A 16,081-nucleotide genomic window follows, 5' to 3' on the forward strand; every position below is an offset into this window, starting at 1 on the left:
TGTTAGTAAACTTAACAAAAATATCTCTATATTTAACACCCTTCCACATGGCTTAACATTTAGGTGAGGTGGACGCCATGTGGCGTGCCACTGCATCATTTGATTTTTATTTCCTTAATATTCTTTTTTCATTTTTCATTTTTTTCTTTATCTATTTACAAGGTCTCAAATAAAAAAATAAAAAATTATTTCTTCTTCATTTTTCTCTCCTCAAATTTCAAGAATTTGGATTCCATTTGATTTCTAAAGCTTTTCAAATTTGTTTTCACTATTTTTTTTGACTGAAACTTCTACAGTAAATATTATTAGATTAATAACTCAAAGTATATTTCATAATCGTTTAGTTCAAATTTATTTGATTTGAATTTAAATTTGTTAGTAGCAGTTGTTTAAAGCTGAAAAATAATGATTATCCATTAATTTGGAAGAAAAAAAATTCGGAAGAGCCATTGTTGGAGTCGAAGCTCGAGATAAAAAAAAAATTATCGCTTCAATTTTCAAGTTTGAATCTGTTTGTTAATGTGGGTTGTTTGTGATGGTTGAAAATCCTCTATTCGAGTAAGGTGAAAAAGAAGATAAAAAATGCCTTGGCAACCATTATTGAAACTTTAAAACGATAATTTTCTGCAAATTCTACCAATCTTGTTCATTTATTTTCTTAGTTTCATAATCCATTATTTTCAATAATGCAGATGTATTTTCGTACTTAATTTCTTGAGATTTGAGGAGAGAAAGATAAAGACGAAGAATAAAAATTTATATTTGTATTTGGGACTTTGTAAATGGATAAAGAGAAAACGAAAAAGAAAAGTGAAAAAAAAAATCAAAATGAAAAAAGCATATTAAGAAAATAAAAATCAGATGATGAGGTGGCATACCACATGACGTCCACCTCGCCCAAATATTAAGTCATGTGGAAGAGTATTAAATATAGAGGTATTTTTATTAAGTTTACTAACAGTAAAGATATATTTAGTCCTAAAGTATGATTAAGGTTAAATCTAACTAATAAATTAAAGTAGAGGGGTATTTTGACCCTTTTCCTTAATAAATAACATATGTTCATGTTTCCTTTATAAACTGGAAAAAAAAAAAAAAAGGTGTATCATCAAAGAGAAGCATGAGACTATTTTAAAATACATAGATAGACTTTTGAACTTTTTGATTTTTTTTTTATATTGGCAGCTCAATTAGATCATGTATCTTTTGAATTCTTTTATCATTCACAAAACATGTCAATTAAGCACAAATTGCACAATTTCAAATTAAATTTGACGCGTGAAATTCACTTGCCATGACATGAAAATTACAAGCAATGATAAAATTACATGTCATCAAAGAAAAAAATTTTAAAAATGTAATTTAAAAAAAAAATAAAATTTCATCTTTCTTACTTCTTCTTCCTCTATTCTTCCATCATTAAATCTCACTTTCAATCTTTCATTTTCCCACCAAAACAGCACCCAACAACCATTAAAGAAAGAAAAAGAATAACAATACAACACACACTCATATACAATAAGCAACAATAATAATTTTTTTAAAAAAAATTATTTTTTTGCCTTCTTTTTCCTCTAGTCTTCCACCATTAAAATTCACCTTCATTCCTCTACTTTCCACCAAAATAAACAATTATTAGAGGAAGGAAACGATCACTTGCTTTTGAGGAATTAAGCTCCATGATGGCTTCAAGGATTATAGCGTAGGTGTCCAAATTGCAGTGTTGATATCTGATTTTTCAGCGAAATTTTCGTCGAAAAATTCATTCCAACACAATCAGCCACCCTTCAATACCACAAAACCGCCATCAAAACACCCGCAATGGCCTCCACCTCATTTTTTGGCGAGCTGCTTGGGGGACCAACTTCAAACAATCATCCACTTCACAAAAAAATAATTATTTTTCTCTATTTTTACATACCTCGTCATCAATTTTCACTGACCAACATCAATTTTTGATGTTGAATTTTTTCACACAAATTCAGTTTTAATGTTGGGAATTTTACCTTCGACTGATGAGGAAATTTTTAAAAAAAATTACAGTAAATTATGGCTTCTCACTCTTCTAGTGGAGAGTGTATTACACAAGTCATGTCATGTCAGCAATTGTGCTTAATTGATACGGTTTGTGAATGATAAAAAGGTTCAATAGGTACATGACCTAATTGAGGTGTCAATATGACAAAAGTCAAAAAGTTCAAGGATCTATCTATGTATTTTGCCCTAAAAATATGTAGTTAAACTTGTCTATGAGTTCAAGAGAATGTGTCTTAATTTAACCTTTTTGTAGATTCGTTTATGAGTAGTTTTTATGTTAAACAACAATAGTCTAAGTAGCGCTTGGACATGCAATTTCACCCCGTAATTTAATATTATGAGATGAAATCAACTTTTGAACATGTAATTTTACGTTGATTTTATGAGATGAAATCTCAAATTCTCCAAAAAACTTTATTTGAGATTTCATATTATATTCAAAAATTTCAAATACAAAAATTGATTTACAATTTTATATATTGTAAAACAAAACAAAAAAACAACAACTCATAATTCAGATCTATCAACCATCCATTTCATATGTAAATAAAATTATAGTTTATATATTAAATTATTTATATCTCATATAATCATTATTCTCACCAACATAAAACTTAGGTCAAACACATCGTCAGACCTCTCAATTTGACACGATCTTTCACTTTGGCACCTAAAGTGAACATTGTTCATTTTAAACACCTAAATCAGCTATCAACTGTGTCATTATGGTACCTTTTTGCACCAGCTCTGACGTGTGGGTTTCACTCGCTTTCAACATGGATTAAACGGTCAATAATTTGTGTCAACTCATTTTAAATCGCCACGTCATTATATACCCCCATTATTATTATTATTATTATTATTATTATTATTTTAAAAAAAAGACCAAAACACATGGCAAGGCGTCCAATAAATCAATGACACGTGATTTTTTTTAATCAAATAATTATAAAAAAGTCCTCCACAACATCTTCCTCATCCAACCTTCTTTGAGCTTAACCTCTATTAATGGAGGTTGAATTTTTCAAGAACAATAAATATACCTCCTCATTCTCTAAGGATGATTAATTCACATTGATAGCTTCACGAATTTTAGACATATGACTAAAAAAATATGGAGAAGAAGGAGCTCAGTGTTCAATTAGAAAATTAATTAACGTCAGAAAACACAAATACAATTGGGAGTTGTTTGGAAGAAAATATAGATAATTTAAAGGACGAGTGCTTGGAAGTGAATCTTAGACTAAATTGTATTCTAATAATGTTCTTTAAGAGTTAATTATCATATTAATATAATATTTTACTCTTTGTTTTTGAGTTAACAACTCAATTTTATCAGTTTTTTTAAGAGTTTGAGCTTGAAAAAATGGTGGAAGATAATGGGATGAAAAAATGAGGAAGAAGATAAAATTAAATAAAAACTGGGCTAAAATAAGGTTGTCACGCGGCAAAACGCGAGTATAGAACACTCACTTTGCCATGCTAGCTAAAGGTGCCAAAATTACACAGTTGGTGACTGATTTAGGTATTTAAAATGAACAACGTCCACTTTTAGTATCAAAGTGAAAGTTCATGCCAAGTTGAGGGGTCTGACGATGTGTTTGACCTAGAACTTATTATTATCTCAAACCAACTCCCGCTTTACCATTTATTATTCACTAAATTCATTAGTTTTTACCAGCAAACAACTCAAATTAACAATAGTTAATTCGTCTTCTCGGTCATTTGATAGAAATGCAAGCTCAATGTGAGGAGATTGTCCATTCTATGTGGAGAAATTATATTAAAGAGGAGTACATGTTCTAATTTTTTTAGAAATCTTCTTGATAGTATTATACTTTTGTTATAAATTTTTTACTTATTTGGTAAGATTATATAAAAATTTGAGGTAATTTTTATAATTTTCAACTGATTTTTTTGTTGTTTACAAAAAAACATGCAACATAAAAATCTAAATTGCATGTCCAAACAAAACCTCTAACTTAATCTCATAATTTCATCTCACATGGTCAAACAGATCCTAAATTAGAAGTGAAAATGTAGAATTAAGAGTTGAAAAAGAGAATCAAATTGAATGTCTCCAAGCTCTCGATTCGCTTCCGAGGGTCATAAACCTTCTCCGAGAATATAAAATAAGAGCAAATTAAAACAAAGAAATAATATGTTGTTTTTTAATATGTTCTCATCCAAGATCCTTGCGAACGATGGCTATTTTTTGAATACATGAATGAGACTATTAATGATAAATTTTCTATCATACTCCAAAGTATACAGACTAATCAGAGCATACTATACGACCATCTTATTATTTGTGTCAACCAATATTTCGTCACGCTCAGCTTCATATCGGGCTCGTCCGCACAACCGAGTCCTTTTAACACATATGTTCCCCTTGTGTTTCTTATCTATGTAATAGGTACGTCGCTCGCAAAACAATTCAATCCCATTTTTTTTAAGCAAATCCACTAGGCGAGATGCCCAAAGCTAGTTTTTTATATATATTAAAAGCAAAACTTAAAAGAATAAGTACAAGCAAGGGGGTTATGCCTTACCTTACTAGTCCTGTTGAGGCATAACAAAACCTCTTTTCTAATTAACATACATGTAAAAAATAAGAAGAAGAAAGAACCAAATATTCTATGATCATCACAGAGTTAATAACCAACTCTATGATGATATTACAAATGATAGTACTTTAGTAATGAAAGATTAAAATATGCAAGAGTGTGGAGTCAGATTCATGTTTCTTTAAAAATTGAAAATCTTCAAGAAGATGTAGCCCTATAAAGATTCGATTCTTCACCTTGTCTTCTTCCTCCAACCAGTCTAAAATATCTTCATATTTCATCAATTCTTCTTGGTCTATTGAATTTTGTTGATATAATTGAACCTTGTTTCCTTCTGTTTTGCCACCCTCATTGATAATTGTCTTAGAATAACCTCTTCAGACACTTTACCATCCCAACTATGTTTTCTTTCACGAGTCTTCCTTTTCGTGAATCCTTTCCTTTGTTGTCTAGGTGAAAGATCTCCATCCCTAGCCGGTGAAAGATCTCCACCCCTATCCACTTTAGCAAAGCTTTCATCCAATGTTGCACCTAATTTTTGCCCTCCGCAATCCAATTTTATTTTGAGTTTCTTCAATTTTAAAATAAAATCACAACAATTATTTTGTTCAAATAAATGCTGATTTAAATTACTTATTCAATTCAATTTTATCATTTAATTAACGGTTATACATTTTTTGCATTTTTATATATACGAGAGTGTATAAATTTTGTTATTTAAATGAACATTTTTATCCAAATTAGATTTTTATTGATTGAACTTGAAAATTAATTCAAATGGATAAAATCTTTGTTTTAACTATAATTTTCTATCAAAAATAATTTATTTGGATAAATGTCTGTTTAATTTTACCGAATCAAGAAACTCAAGATTAAACAAGGTATTAATTCGTATCGAATCTCAATTAAATTTAGTCCATTTATTAAATTTAACTATAATTGAAATCGAGTTGATCACAATTGCAATGAAATTGATCAAATTGATATCTAATTTGGTCAACATTTAAGTAAAATTAGCTAAAAATTAATTTAATTGACTATTTTTTTTTTTAAATTACCAAATTTCTCCCCCTATTTATTTTACATTGGGCCACATAAAACTATCAACAGTCCATTCTTAACCATACCAGCCCACCAATTAGTTAATTCGACCCGGCCCACCTCCCCACCTTCTTCAACAACGGCAGTTAACAACAGCTTCCAACAACAATAACAACCGATCTCCAACGTACAAACAACCAAAAATGGCATATAACCCCAGCTTTCCAACGTCGACCCGACTTCTACCCGCGTGTGTTTGTTACGAAAATCCAAGAAAACTTCTAGAATTGGATGAGTTGGCTCATCCAACGTCCATACTCCGCGAATCTCGGAATGACCTGTATGAATTCGTACGTTTTTTGCAAGTTTTCATTGATTGAGATGAAATTTCTTCCCTATTGTTGCCTATTCTAGATTTGGGGAAGAAAAATCCAAAAAATTGATACAAGATTGAGGGGGTGAAATCGAAGCGGGAAGGGATGGAAATTTTAAATTTCAAAATCTCCATCGAAAATCCCTAATTTACCCCAAAAGGAAAACCCTAGCCGATTCTCTATATAAAGGGTTGTTGAGCCGAAAGAACTAGGATTTTTTGGGCTTCTTCTCTCCTCTTCTTTTCCTTCAGAGTTCGAAATTTTAGAGGCCTTTGGTTTTTGTTTGGGGGTGGGGTTCAAAATTTTAGGAGAAGAAAAAGGGTCTCAAAAGGGAAGAAAAAAGCTTTAAGCAGTAGGTTTTCTTCTAGTTAGATTTCTTAAAGAGACGGTAAATTTTTGAAGCAAAAGAATTTCTGGTACTGGTTGCCATTGCGAGATTTTGGTGGTAGTGGAAATTTCGTCGAAGCCTCGAGTCCCGTTTTGCTGCTCCCGAACAGGTAACATCCCATTCCTTTAGGCGTTCGATTGCTTCTGCTTCATCGCACTATTCTTTAGTAGTACGTAATTTGAGATCATTTTGTATGCTAGGTTATCTGCTGTAGAGGTCTTAAAGACCATAGGTTGTTGTTCCGGTGAAAGGTGTTGAATCTACTGTTATGTTAGGATTAATCTATGTTCGAATTGTCGACTATGTGGTTTCTATCTTTTTTTTTTATTTTGGTGTCATGATCTGTCGTCCACTCTTGATGTTACTGAGTAATTTTTGGCCTATGCTTCACTTGATGTATTGCTTGTGGCTGAAAGGCAGATTTATTAGGCAAAGTCAGTTGCTTTGATTGTATTCAGTGGTTTTAGTCGGATGATGTTTGGCTCGTAGTTGTTATTTGATTGTGTTTGTCTGTTGTTATTACTGGATGGTGTTGCGATTATAGATCTAGCGGCGTTTCTAGCAAAGCTACCTCTCAAATTTCTTTGGCTTCTCATGTACTAAAAGGACAATGAATAAGGTCCAAAACATGCTAGAAAATCCTACGATTCCTCGACGACTATTTTATTTGAGTCTTTCGGAGTGAGGAGAAGGATTGAAACAATCTGTTGTTTTGCTCGTTGTCACTGTTTGTCGTTATTGTAACTGTTGAACTGGTAATGTTCCATCCTTTAGTTTCCGTCTTCCCTGTTCTTTCTTTTTGTTATTTCATAGTTGCAGTAATTTTCGTGTAGCTCTATTTGCTGGACTGTTTGTTGCAAAAGCCTTAGAAGGCTATAGGATTTTCAATCCACTTTTTGATCGAGAAGTCATCCTTATTGGTTTGTTTTCATCTTGTCGAAGAAGATTTGATTTGCTGGTTGTTTTGTTATATTGATTTTTTTTTACTACCTCATCCGTATAAATCAACATTTCATTTTGAAAAGCCTATTTTTTCTGAGATTATATGATTACTTTGTTCAGTTTGACTGTAAGTTGTTGATTTCCTTTTGCGCAGCTTTTGTTCGAATTCAATAGACCTTTGTGTAATCCTATGCTAGTTTATTATAGGCTGTAGCTGTCTTTTTGATTTTCATGTCATTACTCAAGATGACATTTCTATTTTGTGGGTGTTGGTTTTTGCCTGGGTTGACTCGTATTTAAAGTTTGAAATATTGTCATGTGATCAATGTTTTCTTTTCTCCCTGATCGATTATTTTCTTACATAGTTCCTCCTTTCTTCTAGTCAAATGTCTATTATCTCGACCTTTCTAATAATTGGTTACCTTCTCTTTGTTTTGACGTTATGCATTAATCTCTTTTTCTCCTATATCCAAAATACTCTCTTACGAAGTTTGAAGTGTTCACTGTTAAGGTATAGAATTAAAAAAAAATATCTTCTTTCATGAAGATTCAAAGGCTCCATATGCGTATGAGCATGCTATATATATATATATATACACTCTGCAATTTGCGTTGTGTCTTGAATTGTGTTAATGAAGGATGGTTATTGCCTCTATTTCAGGCATCTGTTTGTGCTAACGAATGTCTTTGAGATCATGCTTTAGGTGTTGATTAATTCTCCGTTGCGATTGAGTGCCATTAGATGTAGAATGTGTGATTTCTCCGAGAAAATTTTATGTCAAAATCTTAGTCTAAGTTTAAATATTTTCCAAGAACGAGCCTTTGTTTGGACTAAGAGCTTTCACCAGACTGTTTATTGTCTTTCAATTGGTCTTCTCAAACGGGGGCTTGTCTTATCCCTACGTGCATAAACAACTATTCCAAATTCATCGTGAAGGTGTCATATGCTTTGCCTTTATGTTTTTGGGATCTGTTTTGCCATTTTCGAAAACAATGTCCTACTGACTAGTTAAGGTTTGTGTCATGTTGTTCTTTAGTTAGTTATTTAGTTAATCATGTATTAGTTATCTTTATATTTTCTTCCTTCTTTGTTTAATCGCAGACCAACCTTTGTTAATTTGCCTGCTTTGTTGATTATTTAAGATCTGTACGTTGCCCTTTTTAGTTAAACCCGCATTAGTTTTCTTTTAATTTTTTCCTCTCTTTGATTGATCATGTGTTAGTAGGCTTCCTTCACTTTATTTTACTTTCTTCCCCCCTTCTTCCTTTGCTTGATTATATACTAATGTGTTTTATTTTCCCTCTTTTGCATGGAAATCATTTGAGTCCTATATGGACTTTTCCCTTTGTGGATATTCATCATGGGCCACTGAGGCCTACTAAGTCTATTGAGTCAAGCTCGAAAGAGAATCTATCGCATGACATACGGACGCGAGGAGTCAAAATAAGGAAAATGGGTTAAAGTCCCATCTTGGAAGAGGCAAAGGAGACTTGAAAGTCTCATCTTTTTTATTTACTTATTCATTGTTTCCTTCATTTGTCTATTTTATCCATTCAGTTTATTTCTTTATTCATTCATTCGGGCCACGAAGCCAAAATTGTATTTAATAAAGGTGGAGCAAGATTCGAGCCAAATGCTCAAAAACTAGATTAGGACAGGTGAAATGGGTCAAAAACCCAACTAGATTAGGACAGGGTCGACGATTTGGGCTTGAAAGCCTAAATCACTACTTCTCCCCTTTCCCCTTCCCCTTTCCTTTTTGCTTACTTATTTTACGTGTGTTTTGCGAACCTAGTAAAATCCTTAGTCTAGTCGCTAAAAAATTGGTTTTGCATAAACACCCAAATATCTCTAAAGTTGCTTTCTTTTCAAAAAATAAACTTCTTTCAAAGTTAGTCAAAAGACGTTTTCAAACAGTCCGGATAACCGCAAGTTAGCAGACGTTTTCGGTGCCTAACACCTTCCTAAAACGTTAATAGGAACCGCTTACTCAGAATCTCTAACTTAAACGATTTTCCTGTTTTGAATCGTCTAAGTATTTTATAAAGGTTTCTTAATTCCTTTTCAAAATTAAGTGGCGACTGTCAAAAAGTCAAAATTTCCACAAAATCTCCCTCAAACGCTTCCATTAGATCTTCTACCAAATCTCCTGGCTCATAACTCTTGGCCTGGAACCCTTTGGTGGGATTATCCATAGCATTCAAAGGTGCACTTGTTTGAGCCACAAGCTGTTCCGCGGCTAAAGATGGAAGAACTATTGCATAGCTTGGCACAAATTCTAAGGCTGCTGGACTCAACTTGCTAAACGTTGGAGGGGATGAGACCTGCTTTTCCTCCTCTGCCATATCTGCCCAACTCTTTATATTGGTACCACCTTTTTGGTCATTCTTGACTTCAACCTTGTTGTTTGAATGCGTCGGAGTTAAGACCACTACTCCATCCACATCTTGTTCATTCCCCTTGAACAATAATTTATGTCCAAAGTCATCCCGTTACTCACCAATTGACTCCATAGATGGAGAAGGAATCTCACACGCCGAAGCATCCAATATAGCCATCAATGACTTCTAGATAGGTACGGGATAAATCAAGCTTGAAACGTGTTGTTGCATTAGCATATTTATCACTTCTGGAAGTGCAATTTGACATTTTGGACTGCCCGAATCAGATTGGTGCTCATTTTTTTCTAAAAGAGCCTCAAAGGTGTTAGAATCCACAACATCCTTTGTTGCAACACATTGTTTCTTTGACACATTAAGCTCTTTGCTAATTTGAGGACTAACCAATTGTTTGCGTGAAACTATTGTCCAACCCCCATCTCCAACATCATCTCTATTATTGTTCAACTTCATACCCTGCTTAGAAACCATCAAACTCTTAGTCCTGACGCTTGTATCCACAACACTAGGCAGATTTTGAAGAGCTTTCTTTTCAACCTGTGCTCTTTCCGATAAGTTTTCAGACACCCTAGCCAAAGCTTGACCTACTAGAATATCCCCATGTTAACTCTATTTTGTTGTTTCTCCTTAATATTTAGATAATCACGTTCATCTCCTTGCAATTTATTCAATCGAAGCTCCACCAATCTCCATTGTCGAATCATCTTTTTTTTGGAGCACTACTTTTTTTTCAATTAACAATCGACACTTCTTTTCATCGTGACCCTGGTGCTTACAATGGGTACATATTGAGGTAAATTATCATACACCACCTCCTGAAACTCCTCAATAATTTTGCTCGTAACTTTGTTCACATTTTGAAGTCGAATACGATCCGGATGCTTGTCCATTAAGTCAAGGATGACTCTAACCCTAGCCGTGCTCGGTCTTGATCTCACTTGTGTGGCCTTATCCATAGCAATAGGTTTTTCAACTGCTGAAGCAATGGAAAGCAAAGGCCTCTTAGCAAACAAATCCGTCGACAAGTTTGGAAACGAAATTCATACTGCCGCACGTGAAGTCTCCTCCTTAGGGTTGAATCCAATAGACTACGGAAAAATCCTAATCTGATATTTTTGCCGTTGTGCATGAAATAATTCACACCTCTTGATAGCCACAAAATCATCATATTGATCCTTACGAATAAGAAGTTGCCTTTGAGCAAGCAACCCGACAAGACAATGTCCCTTAATGCTGAGAAACTTAGGCAAAATTGATCTTTAAATTGACAAATCTGGTGATCCCATGGATAATTTAACTGCTATGGCCGGCTTGATGAAGTCCCTCCTCTTTGGGAAAAGCTTGTCGTTCATCCAATGTAAATTTTAACGTTGAGATTCCATGAACAACTTCAATAGGTATTAAACTAGTTTGTGAAAGATTAATAGTTGATTGTGTTTGATTTAACTTATCAACATAATTAAAGTTTGTATTGGTGTTTGTAGATTTATTTGTAGGGTTTTGGAGAAGCTCTCCCAGCCAAAGGCTGTGGAGAGACGGGTGACAGCCATAGGATTTGTTTATAATATTGATTACTTGAATCACAAAATTAAACTAGTCTAATATTTTTCCAATCAACCGTACGTGAAAATTTGAAAATATTTGTTTTGAAAAATATTTTTTATCCTGCTTCAATATAAGATTGGCCAGCAATATTACCAGGCCGAAACTGAATAATGCATATTTAATGTTTATCATTCATGCCTGATTACACCACCTATTCTAAAAGCACAAAACCATCCACGTCATCGATCCGCACTTAACCACACTATAAACCAATCAAAACCGTCGATTACGCACCCATTCAATTTGTAAGCCAACGGACACGATCACCTCTCATTCCTCCACGTCATCGATCCACCACACAAAACAATCCCCAAATCTCATCCGTCCATTTAATCTCCATTCATCAACGGCCAAGATCACTTAAAAATTCCTTTAAATTCTCCTTCCTCCCTCCATTTCCATCACACTCAAAAACTTCCTTCACACTCTTTATACCAAATCCCCTACGCCCTAATCCCTAATCCCCAAATGGCTCGTACTAAGCAAACAGCCCGTAAATCCACCGGAGGAAAAGCTCCAAGGAAGCAATTAGCCACAAAAGCCGCCAGAAAATCAGCTCCGGCGACCGGAGGAGTGAAGAAGCCTCACCGATTCAGGCCAGGAACAGTGGCTCTTCGTGAGATCCGTAAGTACCAGAAATCAACCGAGCTGTTGATCCGTAAGCTCCCGTTCCAGCGTTTGGTTCGTGAAATTGCTCAGGACTTCAAAACCGATCTCCGTTTCCAGAGTTCAGCAGTAGCTGCACTTCAGGAAGCTGCTGAAGCTTACCTTGTTGGTTTGTTTGAGGATACTAATTTGTGTGCCATTCATGCTAAGAGGGTTACTATTATGCCTAAGGATATTCAACTTGCTAGGAGAATTAGGGGTGAGAGGGCTTAAATGTGATTCCATGGTAGCTATTTAGATGTGGAAAATCATGGTCACCTTTGTAGTTTGGTATATGGTTGCTAGTGTTTTTCGGTGTATTTTCGTTCGGAATTTACTCAATTCTGGATATGTAGTCGAATCGAAAGTCTTAATGGATTATCAGTATTTCTTTTTCTAAATTGATGTCTTTGTCCTTTTGTCTAATTTTGTTTTATTATATTTATATATGAGTATGATTGTTCATATTTATTTGTCACATTTAAAAAATAATTAATTAATATTAAAGGATCATATTTATTTGTCACATTTAAAAAATAATTAATTAATATTAAAGATAAAATATAAATAATAATTATAATTATAATTATCTTTTCTTGATAATTAAATGTGATAAGTAAAACTAAATTTATTTTTTGAATAATGCATAAGTATAATTGAATGGAGAGTAGTAAAAGTCATGTTTGTAAACTAAACTTAGCTAATTGCTATTATTTGGCCTTTTCCATATTAATGTAACTAATTGGTACAGGAGCATCATTATTCTTGTATTTATTGGAAAATTGGCTGCCCAATTTTTGTTTTGTTAAAAGGAACCCGACAAGATGATTGCTAATTAGCACATCAGTGTAGAAACCGTTAGGGGAAATGATTTTCATTATAGATGTCTATAGACTAGAGTTTTCTGATTTAATTATGTCAAATTATTAGGTGTTCATCCATGCTTTGACTTTAAGTCTTGTCTAAAATACAAGGGTGATCAATCATATAATGGATTGGTTACAGATATCATGGGTGTATATCAAATTTGTGTAAATTTACCGTGTGGATTAGATTAGTCACACTATTTTTTTCATTATGATTTTAATGGCGATAAAAATGCTTCTGGTGAGTTGAAAATATGGAAAATAGAAATAATAGGAAACTTTCATCTTTTCACATTAGAATCGTTAATTGGTCTCCTCAAAGTCAGGATTGGTGTTCTCGAATGATGGTGTTGGACAGTAAAATTTTCGAGATCGAAAATAAATAATTGAGATAAGAAAATTTTGTAACTATTATTTTATTAATTTTAATGTGAGTGTTACAATCTCTATTAATCCTCTGATTCGCCTTTTCAAATATAAATTAAAAGGCTTGAAGCTTGATCTTGAATTTGAACTTGATTTGTTGATTTGAGGGATTTGATCATGACTTGTGCTTGAATCAAGGGCTTTTGAGCTTGTTCTTGAATATTGCGGTCTTGATTTTGAATCTTGATGAACTTGATTTGAGTGCTTGAGCTTTTTAGAGAAATTGCGGCTTTTGATCCACGAGCTTTCTCTTGCTACTTGTTAGAGATCTGGGGTCTCTTTTCTGAGTGATGAGATCTCTATTTATAGTTGTAGAAAAGGGAGATTCAAGATGAAGATGGACTTCCTTTGACCAATCAGATTTGAGTGATGTGTCACCTTTCATGGGCTTTGGTTTCATGCGCCTGTTGCATCATTTTGACATGTGGCATGATCCTATTGAATCATTTCCTTGACTTGGCATGCCACGTCATTTGACGCGTGATATTTATTTGGGCCTTTAAAATATGACAATATTTTGGGCTTAGCAAAGTGGGCTCATCATTTGTAGCCTAAATTAATGGGCTAGCCCAATAAAAATTAAACTTTAATTAAATTCATATATATTTGGACTTAAATAATTAATCCAACTATATTAATCCGCAATATTTATTTGGAACTAATATATTTTGAATTTAATATAATCCAAATTTCGTACGGATTTAAATTTAATAAAATTTCATTGTCTACACAATGCCCCTACTTCGAGAATTGTCGAGATCTTTCGGAGACTAGACTCGAAGTATAAACTTGATATATATTTTTTTAATTACACAAATTTATGTGCAAATAAAATTATGATGGACCAAATTCGAACATAAAACATGTCATAACCGTATGGGCCCTGTAGAATTGTAATATACATTTAGTATATTTTAATCCTTAGTGCTTGTGAAAGTGTAAAACAAATATATTAACTTTTTCTTTTGCCACTGAAAGTGGAAAAACAAATAGTAGTATATTATAACTTTTCTTTTGGCATTTAATGCAATTAACGTGCACCGTTTTTTTTTCGTAGGTCCCACAGACTTATCCTTTTCCAAAATCAAAAGTGCATAAATGACCTTATTCAATTTCCTTTTGGATTAGTAAAGACCCCCGCCGCCTTTAACCTTCATTGTGTTGTCAGTCCGTCTGTTTTTCAAAACTGATAGATGTACTCTCCAAATTTATCAAGGATTAGGGAGCATACACCGACCAACAACTCCTATAAATACCCATGTATTATTATTTATTTTTTCATGCAAAGCATCAAATTGTTAACCTCGTGAGACTTCTCAGCAACAATTTCTCGATAAATCAGAAGCAGGTAATTACTTTCTTTTTCGTTTTGTGCTTTTGCTTTTTTTTCTTGTTCTTTTCCCTTTTTTTGTTTTCTTTTTTGTGGACTTGAAATAAATAACAATATACAACAATTGCATTGCTTGAAAACGGTGGCCGTCGACTGAAGGTGTTCGAGGCTTCGTCACCTCAAGACCCGACAAATTTGCTTGAAGACGGTGGACGTCGGCTTAAGGTGTGTGAAACTTTGTCACCTCAAGACTCGACCAATTTTGCTTGAAGACGGTGGACGTCGGCTTAAGGTGCACGAGGCTTCGTCTCCTCAACACCCGACCAGTTTTGTTTGAAGACGGTGGACGGTGGCTTAAGGTGTGCGAGGCTTCGTCACCTCAAAACCCGACCAATTTTGCTTGAAGACGCAATGGTTTTCTTTAAGTATGGGCCCTTTCACCGATGCATTTATGCGATGATCTTCTCTAAGTATGGGCCCTTTCATTGATGCATTTATGCGTTGGTGTTCTTTAAGTATGGGCCCTTTATTGATCCGTTGAAGGTGCAAAGGGACAAATTTTGTCCACCTTAAAGACATGGAAATTTTCATATCTAAACCTGTTAGAGGCCATCTTAAGGTGCAAAGGGACAAATTTTGTCCACCTTAAGACATGGAAATTCTGATATCCTTTTAAGGATAAACCCGTTAGAGGCCAACTTAAGGTGCAAAGGACAAATTTTGTCCACCTTAAGGCATGAAAATTGTGATATCCTTTTAAGGATAAACCCGTTAGAGGCCAATTTAAGGTGCAAAGGGACAAATTTTGTCTATCTTAAGGCATGAAAATTTTGATATCCTTTTAAGGATAAACCCGTTAGAGGCTAGCCTAAGGAGTAATGGGACAAATTTTGTCCTCCTGAAGGCATGAAAATTTTGATATCCTTGTAAGGATAAACCCGTAAGAGGCCAGCTTAAGGTGCAAAGGGACAAATAAGACATGGAAGTTTTGATATCCTTTTAAGGATAAACCCGCTAGAAGCCAACTTAAGGTGCAAAGGGACAAATTTTGTGCACCTTAATGCATGGAAATTTTGATATCCTTTTAAGGATAAACCCGCTAGAAGCCAACTTAAGGTGCAAAGGGAAAAATTTTGTCCACCTTAAGGCATGATAATTTTGATATCCTTTTAAGGATAAACCCGTTAGAGGCCACCTTAAGGTGCAAAAGGACAATTTTATCCACCTTAACGCATGGAAATTTTGATATTCTTTTAAGGATAAACCCGTTAGAGGCCAGCTTAAGGTGCAAAGGGACAAATTTTATCCACCTTAAGGCATGAAAATTTTGATATCCTATTAGTTGTAGGCTTGGAGAACTTTGGCATTCCAAATCCCATTGAAGAAACTCTCTTTCTTTTCGACGGGTTGCCCCCATTGAGTCACAGATATTTAGAGTAAGTCCAAAATTTAATTAGAAT

General features: G+C 34.0%; 1 protein-coding gene across 1 annotated transcript; it reads left to right on the plus strand.

Annotated features, from left to right (window-relative positions):
• Positions 1-11,717: 11,717 nt before the first annotated feature.
• Positions 11,718-12,400, plus strand: LOC107859340 (histone H3.2). The gene has a single exon (XM_016704316.2). The coding sequence runs from the start codon at positions 11,823-11,825 to the stop codon at positions 12,231-12,233; it is 411 nt and encodes a 136-aa protein (XP_016559802.1). The 5' UTR covers positions 11,718-11,822; the 3' UTR covers positions 12,234-12,400.
• Positions 12,401-16,081: the final 3,681 nt, after the last annotated feature.

This window comes from Capsicum annuum, chromosome 2 (assembly GCF_002878395.1).
Source record: "Capsicum annuum cultivar UCD-10X-F1 chromosome 2, UCD10Xv1.1, whole genome shotgun sequence".
Lineage (NCBI taxonomy): Eukaryota > Viridiplantae > Streptophyta > Magnoliopsida > Solanales > Solanaceae > Capsicum > Capsicum annuum.

Coding starts and splice junctions, on each gene's coding strand:
- LOC107859340 (XM_016704316.2), top strand. CDS start 11,823: ATGGCTCGTACTAAGCAAACAGCCCGTAAATCCACCGGAGGAAAAGCT.